Raw genomic sequence first — 16,409 nt, 5'->3', positions numbered from 1 at the left:
ATTCTCCAGACATTGCACCATCAGATTATCATCTGTTCCGCTCCCTTCAAAATTCCTTGAATGGAAAGCGCCTCGTTTCTGAGGAAGCTGTCAAAGAACACTTGGAACAGTTTTTTGCCGAGAAAGACTGGAAGTTCTTTGAACGAGGAATTATGAAGCTGCCCGAAAGATGGCAAAAGATAGTAGATAACAACGGCCAATACATAATTGATTAAAGTTATTACCTTCTATAAAAATAATCATCGAACATTTATAAGTAAAAAAACGCACGGACTTGGCCAACCCTATAATATTGATATATTCAAAAAGTATGTTAAAAATATATATAAATAACTAGGAATATATAGGCAAGTTATAAAATTGTTAGAAAAGATAGAGAACAACAATGTTACAATTGTAAAAAAAATGTATATTATATACGACGTGTATATATTTCTGCGATATAATGCATATGCAATACATAAAAATTATATATATATGTATATAAAATTAGAGAAATTGATATTACTACTGTGCCTACTACCTTCTAATCAAGCAATCGATAATCGATAATCGGCAACAAACAATTAGAGCAATCCCATCATTCTCTGATTTCTCATTACTTGCATTGTGTATTGCTATTTAAACATAATATAAATAATAAACACATTTATGAAATTTCGTTGTATACTAATATTAAAAAAACGTATCAAAACATATACGTTCCTTAAATTGTAATATATAATAATAGTAGTCAAATAATAATATCATTTGATACTTATTATATCTTATAGTGAACATTTGATGAACACTATTATGTTTCTATAAACTTATTTCATATAATATCTTTGAACTATTCTAATACTGTCATCATATCTTTTTGACAGATTTTTAGATCAAATAAAAAATACATCTCTATACACAAATTTATAGAGAGTGATTAACAATACAAGAAATATAATGTAATTTTGTAAGCTATATAATAATAATATACAATTCTGTAACTAAAATTTTAAGTATTAGAATAATTCAATGACTAACAAACATTCGCAATTTTGTCAAAATTAGCCGAGTGTTCATTACTTACATCTGTATACTTGGACGGAAAATTACGTTACACTAGTACGTTACATAATTCTTATTTGTTATTATTTGTTATAAATTCTTAGGCCGGTATTCATAGTCCGTTCTTATTTCAAGATCGTCTTAAATAATGTCTTAAGAGGCTAAAATAGGATCATTTCATTGACTGGATGTCTTATTACTGCCTTTGACCAGACTTAAGACGATATTAAATATACGATCTGACTATGAATACCGGTCTTAATCATTATATAGCAATTAGTAATCGTACACGAAGAAAAAAAATTGGCTACTATAGTGATAACTAACATTTTTTTGCTGCGAGTAATAAACTTTTTGCTATTGCAACAAAAGGTTTTGCTACTATTGTTAAATTAATTAGCTCTCGCAGCGAAAAAATGTTTGTTGTCACTATAATAACAAATAATTTGCTAGTACAGCAAATCCTCTTTTTCTCCGTGTAGCAATTAATATATAGTATATGTATTATCTAATATATGTTTATCAAGCTATTAAGTCCTAGAAAGCTCCTACGTGCTTCCTGCTTTAAATTTTAACTCTCCACATAGACAGATGTGTTGAACATAGTATGTAAACATTTTATGCATACATTGTGCTACTAGTGTAACAGCATAAAATTACAAATAAGTAACACAAACTTTACGTGCATCTATTATGATGTCATATTGTTATTATATATTTTATATACATATTATGATATAGTAATATATAATGTAGTAGGTAGAAGTTTTTAATCGATCCCCTTGGGGTTACAATTTTCATTTATCACTATCCTCATCTCTACACTTAACCCTTTTTGGACCAACGGTTTAACGTCTTTTCCGAAAGACGGAACCCAGTTTTCTCCGCATGAAAGTTAATTTCTCGCGCGAGGGTCGCAGTTTTCGGAAAGAATTAAAATTCCATGTTTATGTGGTTCAAGTGGACTCGAACCTGGTTCAGATTACGAGTGCTGTCGTTATAAGCACATAATAACGCATAACGAGTTACAGAATCGCACTACTGGCGCTCTACCACTAGACCACACTGCCGCCCATGATATAGCAATATGTTCCTACTATATGTCTATCTGGGTCGGATCCTAATCAAAATTTTTAGATCGCAATCGATATTTAGGGCTAACAAGAATTACTTTTTCTGAAAAACAAGAGTAAATCAATAGAATTATTATTTGAGTAATGTATAACAAAAATTCTCAAAATGATAGATAAAATCATTTATTAGTTGAACATTTGTCAGTAAAAAGGTAGAGGTCATTTACTTACATTTTCAACCTTCATATCTTTTTTCAGGTATACCACCTCATCGTCGACATTTTCGAAAAGAGCATTTCTTTTTATACCTAAATATCAATTGCAATTTTGAAATTTTGATTATGATCAGAGTTACATGGATTTAAAACAGAAAAGAGTGTAGGGGTCTCCTAGGACTTAATCAGACTTAATGGGTTAACTGAGTATATAATTTTATGTCTTTCTATTCAAAATTTACAATCTTCTATCTCGCATTAGATCAAATGACGTCCATATATTTCTAGACATGCATATTCTCGTTATCTTAGACTGTTTACAAGCATCATAATAGTATAGCGTAAACATTTGTTATCAAATATTTATGCTCTTGTTTTTAACAAGTAGGCTGTCTTATGTACAGTACAACTTTGTACATTGAAAAGTGAACGTATTCACATACCTTTTTTTATAAATTGCTGATTTAATAATCCTCTGTGTAGAAATTCAACGTGTATATGATATATATTCCAAGTTACTTTGCTTATCTCGAAAATATACCGTGGAATGAGGTAGAATATTATTCTAGAGTTACAAGATAGAGATTTGACAATTTTGCAAACAAAAAACGGGCATTTAACATTTGAAATTAAAACATCTACAAGTTTTATAAGAATGGCAATAAGAAAAGTATAAAAATATATAAAAATTTTGCACAAAATTTTTTGTATTGAATACTTTGTGTGTATATATATGTATGTACATACATACATAATTAGTTAGATAATAAAGGATAATATATATTATTCGTAATTTTCAAAATAAAATATCGTTAATTGTATTGTAGATGCCGAAAAATGCATATTATAGATAAACAGAGTATTCTTCTCTCATATATAGAATGAAAATTATATCGAACTCATTGCATATTATTCTGCGCGATATTCAGATCAAATACAGATCGGTTTCAGTCTCCTTATAGTACCATGATTCTTCTTAAAAAATAATTGTGGAAGTACTTAAATGCTGAGTTATACCGTTATTAAAACGCTGAGAACAGAAGTGACTACATCATTAAGTAGCATTAGTGACGTAGTAATAGTAATTGGCCCGTCAAAGATTAATCCAACAGATCATAAAATTACATTATTGTAAAAAAGGCCTTACCGTATCTCATTAAATCTCATTTAACTTTTGTTTTAGTCTGCGTTAAATCCTTTAGCTTTCCTGTTTAATGGAGAAATCATGGTTGTTAATCAATATAATCTTCACTTACTAGGGGTTATTTTGTACTATACATAGTCGTAGATTCGTAAGAGCATCAAGAGAGCTATCCCCAGAGCGGTGTCCAAGACCTTGTCCCCAGTGCTACTCCTGAAAGCTGCGGCGTCGCCCATTTGGAATGTATGGGTAGGACTCGACATCCGGCCATCGCCGCCGTTGCTGAATGCGAGCACTCTCAGATGGTACGCTTTGCCTGGGCTCAAGTTCTTGATGTCAGCCTCTAACTTAGAACCACCCGGTATGATCGTGTCGTTTGCCGTACTCATGTCTTGATCAACCTCCCACACACGTATCTTGTATCCGATCAGCGGCTCTTCCTCCAGGCTTGGTTGCACATAACGCCAGACGACCCTCACCGTTGATGGGTTTACACCATATACGTTCACCGACGATGGTGGTTTCTGCGGCGCCTTGCGATAAGTTCGCTCTAGATACCGTTCGCTCTCCGGACCTTCTCCAGCGGAGTTATAGGCCATTACCTTTGAGAAATTTATGATCCTTATTTAAATCTTTCACTTATAAGTTTGCCAATATATTTTAAATACTTTTCTATTTATGTATTCTTTAAATAATTAATATTACGTGTAATAAATATTTCAAACAATTGACTTTAAAATTGGATTTTTCAAGTACATTCTTAGTGGATGTTCATATAGAAATACAAATAAGACTTTTTCAGCTTTACCTTTACGTAATAATATGTATCTGGCTGCAATCCAACGACCAGTGACCAAGGACGAGTGGTACGCGACAAGTAATAAGTAGCATCCTCCTCGCGATTACTCTCTTTCCAGTACTTAATCCTGTGACCGATCAATTTGCCTCGCACTCGCTCGCGAGTCTGCTCGATCGGTAGCCAGCTGACGTTTAAGCTGGTGCTGTTATAGCTCAAGGCGTACACTTGTTGCGGCGCAACCTGCGGCATGTCCTCCGCGCTGTACACCGTCACGATTTCAGATATCGGCCCTTCGCCCATTGCATTAATCGCTTGTACTCTCACTTCGTATTCCGTGTAATAATACTTCGGCTGGATCGATACGACACTGCTACCGACATTGCCGTATTCCTTCAAAGACAACGACTGAAACTCCGTGTCGTATCCTTTGCGACGCCAGAATATCTTGTAATAGATTCCAGGGCCGTTCTGATCGGACGGACTGAGAGGATCCCATGTAATTGTGAGATCCCCGATTTTTCCTCCGCCACCGCTGATATTCGACGGTGTTTTCATAGGTTTGTCGGACGGAGTGCTGTATTGAGGTGAGGGAGTTGATGGCGGGCCGTAACCAAATTCATTAAAGGCAAGCACGCGGAACTCGTACGTGGAATACGGATCTAGAACGTTCTCTAGGTATGCCTCTTTTCGACCGTTATATCTATCCATTTCCACAGCCGTAATATCTAAAAGCAATTATATACGTGTGAGGTAACGCTACAGAGAGAAAATAGATACAGCGAAGAAACTTTTGAACATTTAATTTGAAATCGTAGAATCAAAGAAATCATAATTAAGTACTAATTGTCGAAATCATTTTTATAAGAAATCATGATTATTAAAGACCAAACTTACTTTCTACAAGAGGAAACCATGTGCGATTCCAATTTGTTCGCGCGCTGATTGTGTACATAGTTATTTGTTTGCCGTTCAAAGCACCGTCGGTCCACCGTAATGTGGCTGAAGTTTTGACGATATTTACAACCTGCACTCCACCTGGTGGTCCTGGTGGTCCCTGCACGATCAGATTAAGCTTGCTTGATATTTCGCCAACAGCGCTTCTCAAGATACATTCGTACTCGCCGGCTTCAGTGAATGTGGCATTTATAATATCCAGATATTCGCCACCGATACGTAATCGTGGATTATTCTGTAAGTCCTTATTACGGATACGCATACCATTATGCGTCCAAATATACGCTACGTCCAACATTTCGTCTGTTTGGGCCACACAGCGCAATGTCAGATTAGAATTATAGCTCAGAAGTATTAGTGGCGGCAGTCTTTGAATAAATTGTGGTCCACCTGGATAATATAATTAGCTGTTATGTCAAAATCAATTGTTATCTATATAAAAATCCCAAATTTTCATGATGTGATGTAAATTTCAGTATACATAAACGATAAATATCAAAAGCATACGTGATAACTGATATTTAATATATTCTATTAACATCTTTTTGCATAAATATCTTTGTGAATTCAGGATTTCCTTGAGCGTCAAATGATTGACTTACGTAGTACGATCAGTCGTCCGCGAGTTTCATCGCTGCCGTACTGATTTGTCGCTGTGCACACATATGTTCCTTCGTCGTCTCGCGATACTGGACTGATAATAAGATTTCCAGTTTCTAGAATTCTTCGTCTGCCACCGGATCCAATCACGTTCCCATCTTTCTTCCAAACAAATTTCGGCCTGGGCGCAGCTTCAGGTTTGCATACAATTGTGACGTTACCTCCTTCTGCTGCATATGTCTCGGATTCCATAGGCCGTTTTTTGAAGGAAGGTTTCAACGCTGGAATATATTAAAGAATTATATAATAATGCCTTACACAATTATACAATGACGCGACGAAAATAATGATCCGTTATTTTCATCACTACGCAATTAGATTTGAAAGAGATATACTCACACAAGACTCTAAGCTGAGCCGATGAATACGTCATTTTCAATTGATTCTTCGCGCGGCATTGATACATAGCCTGATCCCTTTCAGGCTCCAAATTTCGTATATTTAGTACATTATCTTGTATAGTATAACGATCCCTATCTTCAGGCGGTAGAGTATACATGTCCAAGAGTTCTCCGTTTCTAAACCAACTGTAAGTGACGTCTGGTATGCCGAATGCTTCACAGGTCCAAGTTAAATCCGCTCGGTTATCCATGTGCTTGTCGACTAAAGGAATGGTAAAATTAGGCGCCGCTTGTATGGTCAGTTGCACGGAATTTTCGATAGATAATCTGTCGTTATGCACGCGGCAAACATATTCGCCTTGATCCTCCACGCGTACATGTGGTATTATCAATACTCGATTGTAACTTGACGTGTATGATCCACGTGGCAAAACGGAACCTCTTCTCGTCCAATTGTACGAGGGAACGGGGCTGCGAAAATACATTATTTATTACAGTTACAAGATCTATATATTTTTACATATATAAAGTAAAATATTGCGAATAAACTCACTATCCGAACGCGATGCATTCCAGACGAACTTCTTCTCCAGCTACTGGTGCTTCCGGGAACGCTTTTGGAAAATTATTAGGAAATTTCAACTGTTGGAAGGAGGCTGAAAAATTTAGAAAGTTATTATTACGTTTATTAGTCTATTATTTTCTATTATGTTGTTTAAACAAATGCTCAAAAGACAATTCAAAATAATTACAGTGCATATCCACTCTTAACGGAAAGAACGGCCCGTTACGTCCGGTATCGGATGCAACGCTTTGAACATTGCACGAATAGTTGCCTCGATCGATTGTTTCCAATGCGGAGAAGTAAAGCGCTCCATCGTGCGAGACAAATACACGTTTATCCTCTTCAACGAAATTGGGGAAGTAATCGCGCGCCCAATAATATTTTACACCTGGAAAATGCTGTGGGGGATCGCAGTAAACAGCTTTACCCCAGTGGTTATCTCCGCGTTCCTCAGAACGTTTTAAATTAAACTCCAAGATGTATCCAAACGACAGTTCAACGCTCTCGGAGATAATTGTGCCAAATTTGTTGGTTGCTTTGCAATGATACGAACCACGATCTTTTGTCTGTAAAGAATAAGTAATAAATCAATGGAAGTTTCTAATATAACAATATTTTCTAATATATTTGAAAAAGAAATTAAAGAGATCTTTACTTGCTCTGGTTCGTAAATTATTAATGTTCCACCGCTCACGGTATATCTGCTATTTGAAAGAGGATTTATTTTTGTTGCGACAAGTCGATCGTTTTCATAATCCTCCTTAAACCATTCGTAAGTAGGAGTAGGATAGCCTCCCGCCAAACAGCTCAGCGAGACATCGTTGCTTATTCTCCTTTTCGACACGTCAAATACCTTGCTCACAGGCTGCTTTATAAAATATGGTCCTCTCGGTATTTGAAGGGGATTGTCAATGTCAATTCCATATTGATAAGTACGATCATCGTCCACCAAGTTGTGAAGAGTGACTATAGGCGCTTCGCAGATATACAACAGCTCTTCTCTGCCAGTGACTTTCTCCAGTCCCCAACGCTGGAGATTATTGGAGTAAGAATACGCTAAGTAATCCCTTCCCAGTACATTGTCATTAGGCTCGGGCAGAAAGGCGTTGTCCATGTTTATCAAAGTCGTACTGTCAGCCTCGTTTATCCACAGGCCGCTCTGGAGCTTCATTCCGGTATACCATCTGCGGTGTTGCGGATCCTGCCACAACAATTGATAGAGCACAAACCCGTGCTCCTCCATTGAATTAATAGCGAGCAGATCGCTTTGGAACGCTTGGCAATTTCTGCGCGCATCCTCCCGCGGTCTCAACGGGCTCTTGATAAAACGATAACACGATTCTTGGAATCGTACCCAATGCTGGGGGCACTGCAGAGGCACAAAGGCTTGTTCCCCATATAGAATGTTTTGTGCAAACGCGGGAAGCGAGAGGTTTAGCGAGAACACCGCGATGATTAATAAACGTGACATCATTCCGAACATCTTGTAATTTAATTATATAACGGGCATCTTATATATATATACAATTTTCACAAGATTGGAAATGTAACTTCAAAAAATACAAAAGAAGTGACAAAACACACAGCTCTCAGGAGACACTCCCTGTAGATGACCACCTTGTTAATTCATGCTGTCTCGCCCACACATTTTCGGCGTGCAATAACTCGATTTTGTCATTTGCTATGGAACGCAGATAACGAAGTGGTGGTATTCACTTAAATGTACTGGATCTTATATGGCGAGTGAAGCTTTCGAAAACAAGTAATAATAAAATAAAAAACTACGTTAAATAAAAACACGACCATCAAATCACAAATACGACGCTACATCGCCAGTGAGCGCCAGACACTCCCTGTAACGAACGGTAACGGAAATCGACGAACGTCGACGAATGTTCAATTGAGTCCCATCCCATTTTAACCTATGCATCAGAAAGGAGAGAATCCTTCTCTCTGATTTCTGATTTCTATTCCCTGTTCTTATTCCTAGAGACCCTCTAATCAGAGTCTAGACATCAGGGAGCACGCTCTGATTGGTCCGCCATTTTTCTGCAATTCGCGCCGGTTTTATGAAATCTCTATTGCTATGAAATATAAAAACTTATTAATTATTAATAAAAATACATTGAAATTTTAATTTAAAACGTTTTAAAATATTACGAGAGAAAGAGAGAGAGAGAGAGAAAAAGAGAGAATGAATGAGTTGAAAGTAGAAACTTTGATAGTAATTAACAGTAATAAATTAATATTTAAAGAAAATATAGTAAAAAAAAAGTAATAAGAAAATAGGGAATAAATAACACAAATATATATATATATATATATAAACAGCATATAAAAAATATTTATTGTTATAAAAAAACCGAAAATGGTTGGTACAGCGTGTGGTTTCAATTTTCTTTTATTATCAATTCTGTTCGGCTCCCACATTTCAGGAGCAAAATGCACCTATAAAAAGAGGTTAATAAAATATAACTATCAAAGAATAAATAACTTTATTTTATAAATAATGTTTAATATTTTAGTTTAATATGCCAATAAAAATAAACAGATTATATTAAAGTACAAAAACATGCTTCTCATTCATAGAAAACAATATTATATTTTAATACAAAATCATGCTTCTCATTCATAGAAAACAAGATTATATTTTAATAAAAAACCATGCTTCTCATTCATAGAAAACAAGAAAGCAATAGAAGAATAGCAAGATTAATGTTAATGTTTAAGTATTTGAATTAAAAGTAATGTAACTTGATTTCATGTACTTTTATATATATATAACCTGTATTTTATGGCTTTCCTTTTTTATAAAAATATTAATTTAATGGTATATACTATTTCTTTATACATTTTTTAATTAAATGATAAAATATTTAAATAAACTATTATAAATTAAATGAATAAAAAAATAATTTACCTCGCACAAGTAAGAACTATTTGTTGGCGTCCAATTTGGACGATTCATATTTTTAACTCATTGCTCTCGACGATGCTTATCTCTTGGGAATATCTTCATGATATAGCCCTTTGCAGAGCTATTGTTACAAAATTCTGCGGCACATCCACCCATTATTACAATTTACTCTACTTGACCCAGTACACGCAGTATAAGCAGGTTAGGAGGCATTAACGAAGAGAGTGAGGTAGCACATATCTCTCTCTCTCTCAGGATTTTGCAAAAAAATGTCGGACAACCTAACTTAACCTTCTGATGTCCAGACTCTGATTAGAGGGTCTCTACGTCCGGTCACACACCAACGCTCAGTGACACGAACAGACTTTATATTCCTATATCCATGGGTATTACAAACAGCTTTAGGATCACTTTTAAGGGCGCGTTCAGCAGAACAAACCGCTCAGTAGCAATCGAACGTGATTGGCTCTTACTTTTAGATCCAACAAATCAACGTAGCGTGTTGATAAGACGACACACGACACTCAACAGTTGTTTTTGCTAAACGCGGCCTGCTACAGCTACAGCTACATACGCCGTTCTATATAGTGCATCCATGATGGTGACTCGCAAAACCTCTTGATTGCTCATCTTAACCTCAAATCTCAAACTGTGGCTACAATTGAGGAAGAAGTCGAGTGTTTGTTTCGTATATTCGTTTAGAAAATAAGTGAGTAAAATGCCGGAGAGCACGAAAACGGAAACAAAACCGATCAAAGAGATGAAGAATGGCAAAGAAGATGATAAAAATGAACTGGTGAGAAAGTAACCTGTGTCAGATATTGATACTGTAGTCGTATTGTCATCAAAAAAGGGATATTTTAATTTGATTAAATTTGTATTTACAATTCCTGCGTCAGTATGTAAATAAAACCGTTAATTCAATGTTCTCGTAATTTATATTAAATTTAAGTATATGACTTCTAAATGAGTTGATTGTCATTAAATGGTTTGCTGTCCTTACAATCCTTTTAGTTTTTTTTTCCAATAATTATTCCTTATTTTAAAAAGCCGAAGCCAAGTAAAGAAAAAATGTGATGGTCAACATAAATATATTAATTAAGTATATTAAGGGGGCTTTCCAACAAGTAACACAAGTCGACACATGTGTCGTTTTGTCTTTGTTACTCATTGCCAAAAAAGAAAGGTAGAACGACGTTTGTGTCGACTTGTGTCGTTTGCTGGAAAGCTCCTTAAGTATATTAAGATAATAATAAATGTCTTAATATATGAAAAATGTGAAAATAATATGAAAAATGTAAAAATAATATGAAAAATGGGTTTTGTCCTTCAGTCAGAAGAAGACAAGCTTCTACAGGAGGAATTAACTATGCTTGTGGAGCGCCTACAGGATGCCAATACCAAACTACATTATCCTGCCTTGGAATCCTTGCGTTCCCATATTCGTGCATCAACAACATCAATGACGAGTGTTCCAAAGCCACTGAAATTTATGCGACCTCATTATGATACTATGAAAAACATACATGAAAAGATGACAATTGTCAAATGTAAGGAATTATGTTCGGACATTATTTCGGTTCTATCAATGACTATGGGTGAGGGCCGAGAGTGCTTAAAATATAGGCTCACGGGCTCGGCACTGGCAATCGGTGAATGGGGACATGAATACGTTAGACATTTATCGGGGGAACTAGCAGGAGAATGGGACGAGGTCACAGGCGACAATGTTGAAGCAACGAATAAGGAATTGATCGCTCTGGTGCATGAAATTGTACCCTACAACATGGCACATAATGCAGAAACGGAAGCATGCGACCTTCTGATGGAAATCGAGAGGTTGGATTTGCTGGAACAGTACGTCGATGAAAGTGCGTATCAGCGAGTATGTCTCTATCTTACGAGTTGCGTATCGTATGTGGCCGACCCAGAGAACAGCGCCCTTCTTCATGTCGCCTGCAAATTATATCGGAAATTCGGGCAGTATCCGCAAGCGATCAGGCTAGCGATGCAACTGAACGATTTACCACTAATCGAATCAATCTTCACAAACTGTCGAGATCTGTAAGTATAATTTTTTGAACTTTTTATTTATAAATTTAATAACTCGTTTTTTTTACTAATAAGAGAAGGCTCAGAACTGAACTCCGCTGATTTTTATGAAACTTGGCAAGATTACAGAGAAAGTTTCCTCAAATGTAATAATATCCTTATTTGGATATTGATGGTCAATCGTTTCCGAGATGTTTTATAGATTCATAATCACATAATTTGTAGATTCGAGTTCAAATCTTACAATCAATTAATTTCTTTTTATATAAAATGTTTTATGATAAAAGTAATTATTGTTGATATAAAAAATAAATTATTTTAATATAAAAGACTTATATAAATTATTGTATAAATAGTCATGATATAAAATAACGTATATATAGATAAAATAATTATGAGGCATATCCACTACGTCACAAATATTTGTTTTTGAGTATCCTAATAAACTCTACTCTAAAGACGCCATTAAATTTATTAATAAAATATCTCGAAAACGGTTGATCGTTTTCTGTTTCCAAATAAAAATATTATTACATTCAGAGGAATTTTCTCTGTAATCCTGTCAAGTTTCATCAAAATTGGAGGGAGTTCAATTCTGAGCTTTCCCTAGTACATTTTCAAAATGAATACATTTTCCAAGCAGAAGGCTAAAACTTTCATGTATGTTTTTTAGTTCTGTGCAAAAGCAACTGGCCTTCATGCTGGGTCGCCAGCAAATCTTCTTAGAGCTACACGAAGCTACAATAGAGGACGATGATCTGTTCGAGATAATGTCCAACTCTCACTTGAACAATCATTTTTTGAACTTGGCACGTGAATTGGACATAATGGAGCCAAAGACACCTGAGGATGTCTACAAATCTCATCTAGAAAACTCGCGACCGCCTTTCGGTGGTGGCCAGGTTGATTCGGCACGGCAAAATCTTGCGGCCAGCTTCGTCAACGGTTTTGTAAACGCCGCATTTGGCCACGATAAGTTGTTGATTGAAGATGGTAACAAGTGGCTGTACAAAAACAAGGAGCACGGCATGTTGAGTGCGACGGCATCTTTAGGTCTGATCCTGCTGTGGGACGTCGATGGCGGCCTGACACCGATTGATAAATATCTTTACTCGTCGGAGGACTATATCAAGTCCGGCGCCTTGTTGGCCTGCGGAATCGTCAATTGCGGCGTGAGAAATGAATGCGATCCTGCTTTGGCTCTGCTCTCTGATTACGTTTTACATAGCAGTAACACTATGCGTATCGGCGCCATTGTCGGCCTCGGTATTGCGTATGCCGGCTCTAACAGAGAAGGCGTGCTGGGCTTGCTAACGCCGGTTCTCAGTGACACTAAGTCAAGCTGGGAGGTGTTAGGTATGACTGGTTTAGCATTAGGAATGGTTGCCGCCGGTTCCTGCAACGCTTACGTCACCACGGCGATTATGCATACGCTGATGGATAAGTCGGAATCCGATCTTAAAGATACATACGCGCGGTTTTTGGCGCTCGGTTTGGGGCTGTGCTTCTTGGGTAAACAGGAAGCGGCAGAAGCGATCATAGCAGCTTTAGAGGTTGTTCACGAGCCATTTAAGTCGATGTCGACAACGCTGGTGGAGGTGTGCGCATATGCCGGCACAGGAAATGTCCTCAAGATCCAGCGCTTGCTGCACATCTGTTCGGAGCATTATGAGTCGAGCAACGAAAAGGAGGAAAAGAGCGAGCGTAAAGACAAAGATAAGAAAGAGGAGAAGAAGGAGGAGAAGGTGAAGGATTTCAGTTCGAGGCAGGCTGTCGCCGTTCTTGGCATTGCTTTGATCGCCATGGGAGAGGAGATCGGTGCCGAGATGGCTTACAGGACCTTTGGCCACCTGCTGCGTTATTGCGAGCCCGTGATTCGTCGCTCGGTGCCACTCGCTCTAGGTCTCATATCGGTATCAAATCCGAAGCTGAACATCTTGGATACGTTGTCTAAATTCTCGCATGACAGCGATCCCGAGGTAGCGCATAACGCGATATTCGCCATGGGTCTGGTTGGTGCCGGTACGAATAACGCACGACTGGCCGCTATGTTGCGGCAGCTAGCTCAGTTTCATGCGAAGGATCCCAACAACCTCTTCATGGTGCGTATCGCACAAGGCTTGACGCATTTAGGCAAGGGCACGCTCACCTTATCACCTTATCACAGCGATAGACAGCTGCTCAGTCCCGTTGCTCTTGCTGGTCTTCTGTCGACGTTGATCGGTTTCTTAGACGTAAAAAACAGTGAGTATATATTCTCGATACAGAGATGCAATAGATGCAAAGATACGTTCCTCGCTATTTGCATTTCAGTTCTTGTAAGCTATTCTTGTTATGAAGAGTCTTATTTTATTATGATTATAACAAGGTAATCAATTTGCAGAGATTCATGACTATCTTATGACAAAGGAGAATTTTGATTCTATTTTCTTACATTTCTACGATTGATCAATCGTATAACTCTACTAAATTTTCACTAAATTTTCATCCACCAAATAAAAAAAAAACACTAAGTATGACATGTCTTTATTAACGTAATATATGTTATAACATTTTAGTTATTCTTGGACGTTCCCATTACCTCTTGTACACGCTGGCTGCTGCAATGCAACCCAGAATGCTGGTGACATTCGACGAGGATCTAAATCCACAGGCCGTGCCGGTAAGAGTCGGACTTGCCGTCGATACCGTCGGCCAAGCGGGCAAACCGAAGACCATCACGGGCTTCCAAACACACACCACCCCGGTGTTGCTGGCATATGGCGAGAGAGCCGAACTCGCTACCGAGGAGTACGTACCATTGACACCGATCATGGAAGGTTTTGTAATCTTAAGAAAGAATCCGGACTTTATACCTTAGTCATCTTAATACTCTTGATCATCAATGTACCTCGTATCGAACTACTTATAAGGAAAAATAATATAATAAAAATATCTCATTATATTCATTTTGCGTTTGCGAAAGACGCAACACCCTCCACATATCTCCCTTTTTGTAGAATCAAAACGCGTTTCACAGTCTTTTTATTACGTTGCGCAGAAAGGGATGCAAGGCAATAATGTATTTCTCATATAATAATAAAATGCAGATTTTAATATAAAAAATACTGATACAATGTATAAAATCTCGCTCGGCACACATTTTTTACGCATCTTAAAAAAAAAAAAAACAGTATTTTATACTGCATTCTTAGCGATAACAATACATCAACGGACGTTAGCTTTCTTTGTAAGTACAAGTCAAAACGATGTACGCATATCCCACGTAAGTTCGTCATCGCCATTGTTAGCATAAATCGGACCTGCACAACTTGCTGATTAGACAACGTCCTTGGGGCCCATTTTCTCTTCTCATGGAAGCGTCGCATACCATTGATGATACATAGAGCAACAAGTGTGTTAGAGTATTAATTTAACTCAGTTACTGACACATACCGACTTGCTGCCTGGTGGACCAGCAAGTTGTGCAGGCTTGGTACAAATCACATCTTAATATTTTCTATATTTTGCTCTTTTTAACTGAAAATTGTAAGAAATGAAAAGTCTATTCACGTTACTTTGTTAAAGTATAGGGGGAGTCTCCGGGAGACTGGATCATACGGGACAGTTGAACCATTTCAAATATCTCGTTCAAATTTGGCGTGAAGCGCGTAGTTGTCAAACCGCGATGTACAGGTAATCGGCAGCTACTATTTCACGTGACAACATGGTGCTCGGCAGTGTGTTTCGGCTATGAGTGAGACAAACGTGTTTTAATGTGCTCGGAATAAAAAAAATATTTTTGTTTATTTTATCATCATACTTTTATATGTCAAGGTTTGTAAAAACATTATACGTTATTTACACCATATATTATCGTAGTTTGAGGTAGTGTTAGTGTTTTTATCCTATTATTTTTATTTTTTCTGCAAAACTATCGAAGTCAAGATGGTACCGGGTAGGGGATTTGAACCACCCGAAATGGGCATCAGTGAGTCAACTGTCCCCTCTTTTACCCATAAAGATTTCTATTATTCTAATAAAAAAAAAAAAAAAGAACTTTTTTTTAGTTCTCAACGGCAAGATGCCATTCGATACAAATGAAAAGAGAGTACTACTCATCAATTCAGTGAGCAGACGTTGAAAAATGCGTTAGAAGATATTGGAAGAGGTATGATATAAGAAAAGTTGCAATCAATACGATGTAAATAGAATTACATTACGCAGATATATGGAGGGATGGAAACAAACTGAAAAAAATAGAAGCCGAAGGATGTCAATACAAAGGTTTTTTGTTATTATTTCAAGAATTTCTATTTAGTTTATGAATATTGATCTCAAAATGATTATTTTTAGTTAATTTAAGGGGAGGTTCTGCTTCAGAGGCCCAAAAAATTCATGAATTTCAGGAATTTTTTTTTGATATAAAATAAATGACAATTAAAGTAATTTAAATCGACCTGACTGGCAATATATATAACGTCTTTCCGATATGAACATTGAAAAACTGTGAGCCAACTTGGTTTGTCGGATTCACACAGCACTTTTTTCAGATCGATATCGAGACATTATTAATTTTGACCATAATTTTGGTCAGTTGATGTAATTTCTAAATTAAATAGTTTTTAATTTTATTGCGAAAAATATTACCCCAGCCAGGGTTTGAACC

At 36.8% G+C, this 16,409-nt stretch overlaps 2 protein-coding genes across 2 annotated transcripts; one reads left to right on the top strand and one right to left on the bottom strand.

The window, feature by feature from the left end:
* Positions 1-408: 408 nt before the first annotated feature.
* On the bottom strand, positions 409-8,709 carry LOC143908771 (contactin). The gene is made up of 8 exons (XM_077426557.1): positions 7,448-8,709; positions 6,980-7,358; positions 6,781-6,883; positions 6,226-6,698; positions 5,829-6,107; positions 5,167-5,616; positions 4,282-4,997; positions 409-4,075 (listed from the first exon to the last, which is right to left on the bottom strand). Exons 1-8 carry the CDS (start codon positions 8,273-8,275, stop codon positions 3,605-3,607), a joined length of 3,699 nt encoding a protein of 1,232 aa, XP_077282683.1. The 5' UTR covers positions 8,276-8,709; the 3' UTR covers positions 409-3,604.
* Positions 8,710-10,339: 1,630 nt separating this feature from the next.
* Positions 10,340-15,799, top strand: Rpn1 (regulatory particle non-ATPase 1). The gene is made up of 4 exons (XM_077426559.1): positions 10,340-10,505; positions 11,043-11,773; positions 12,435-14,005; positions 14,320-15,799. Exons 1-4 carry the CDS (start codon positions 10,428-10,430, stop codon positions 14,619-14,621), a joined length of 2,682 nt encoding a protein of 893 aa, XP_077282685.1. The 5' UTR covers positions 10,340-10,427; the 3' UTR covers positions 14,622-15,799.
* The last annotated feature ends 610 nt before the right edge of the window (positions 15,800-16,409 follow it).

Source organism: Temnothorax americanus, unplaced genomic scaffold, assembly GCF_048541705.1.
Source record: "Temnothorax americanus isolate GAGA-0224 unplaced genomic scaffold, ASM4854170v1 Scaffold115, whole genome shotgun sequence".
Classification (NCBI taxonomy): domain Eukaryota; kingdom Metazoa; phylum Arthropoda; class Insecta; order Hymenoptera; family Formicidae; genus Temnothorax; species Temnothorax americanus.
The sequence above is the reverse complement of the archived record's forward strand: the minus strand, read 5'-3'. Positions and strand labels throughout refer to the sequence as shown.

Excerpts from the sequence above, each read along its gene's own strand:
- Rpn1 (XM_077426559.1), top strand. The coding sequence starts at position 10,428 with ATGCCGGAGAGCACGAAAACGGAAACAAAACCGATCAAAGAGATGAAG. Across the intron at positions 10,506-11,042 it reads AAGATGATAAAAATGAACTG|TCAGAAGAAGACAAGCTTCT; the intron begins GTGAGAAAGTAA and ends TTTGTCCTTCAG. Across the intron at positions 11,774-12,434 it reads TTCACAAACTGTCGAGATCT|TTCTGTGCAAAAGCAACTGG; the intron begins GTAAGTATAATT and ends TATGTTTTTTAG.
- LOC143908771 (XM_077426557.1), bottom strand. The coding sequence starts at position 8,275 with ATGTTCGGAATGATGTCACGTTTATTAATCATCGCGGTGTTCTCGCTA. Across the intron at positions 6,884-6,979 it reads GTTAAGAGTGGATATGCACT|CCTCCTTCCAACAGTTGAAA; the intron begins GTAATTATTTTG and ends TAAATTTTTCAG. Across the intron at positions 6,108-6,225 it reads GGCTCAGCTTAGAGTCTTGT|CGTTGAAACCTTCCTTCAAA; the intron begins GTGAGTATATCT and ends AATATATTCCAG.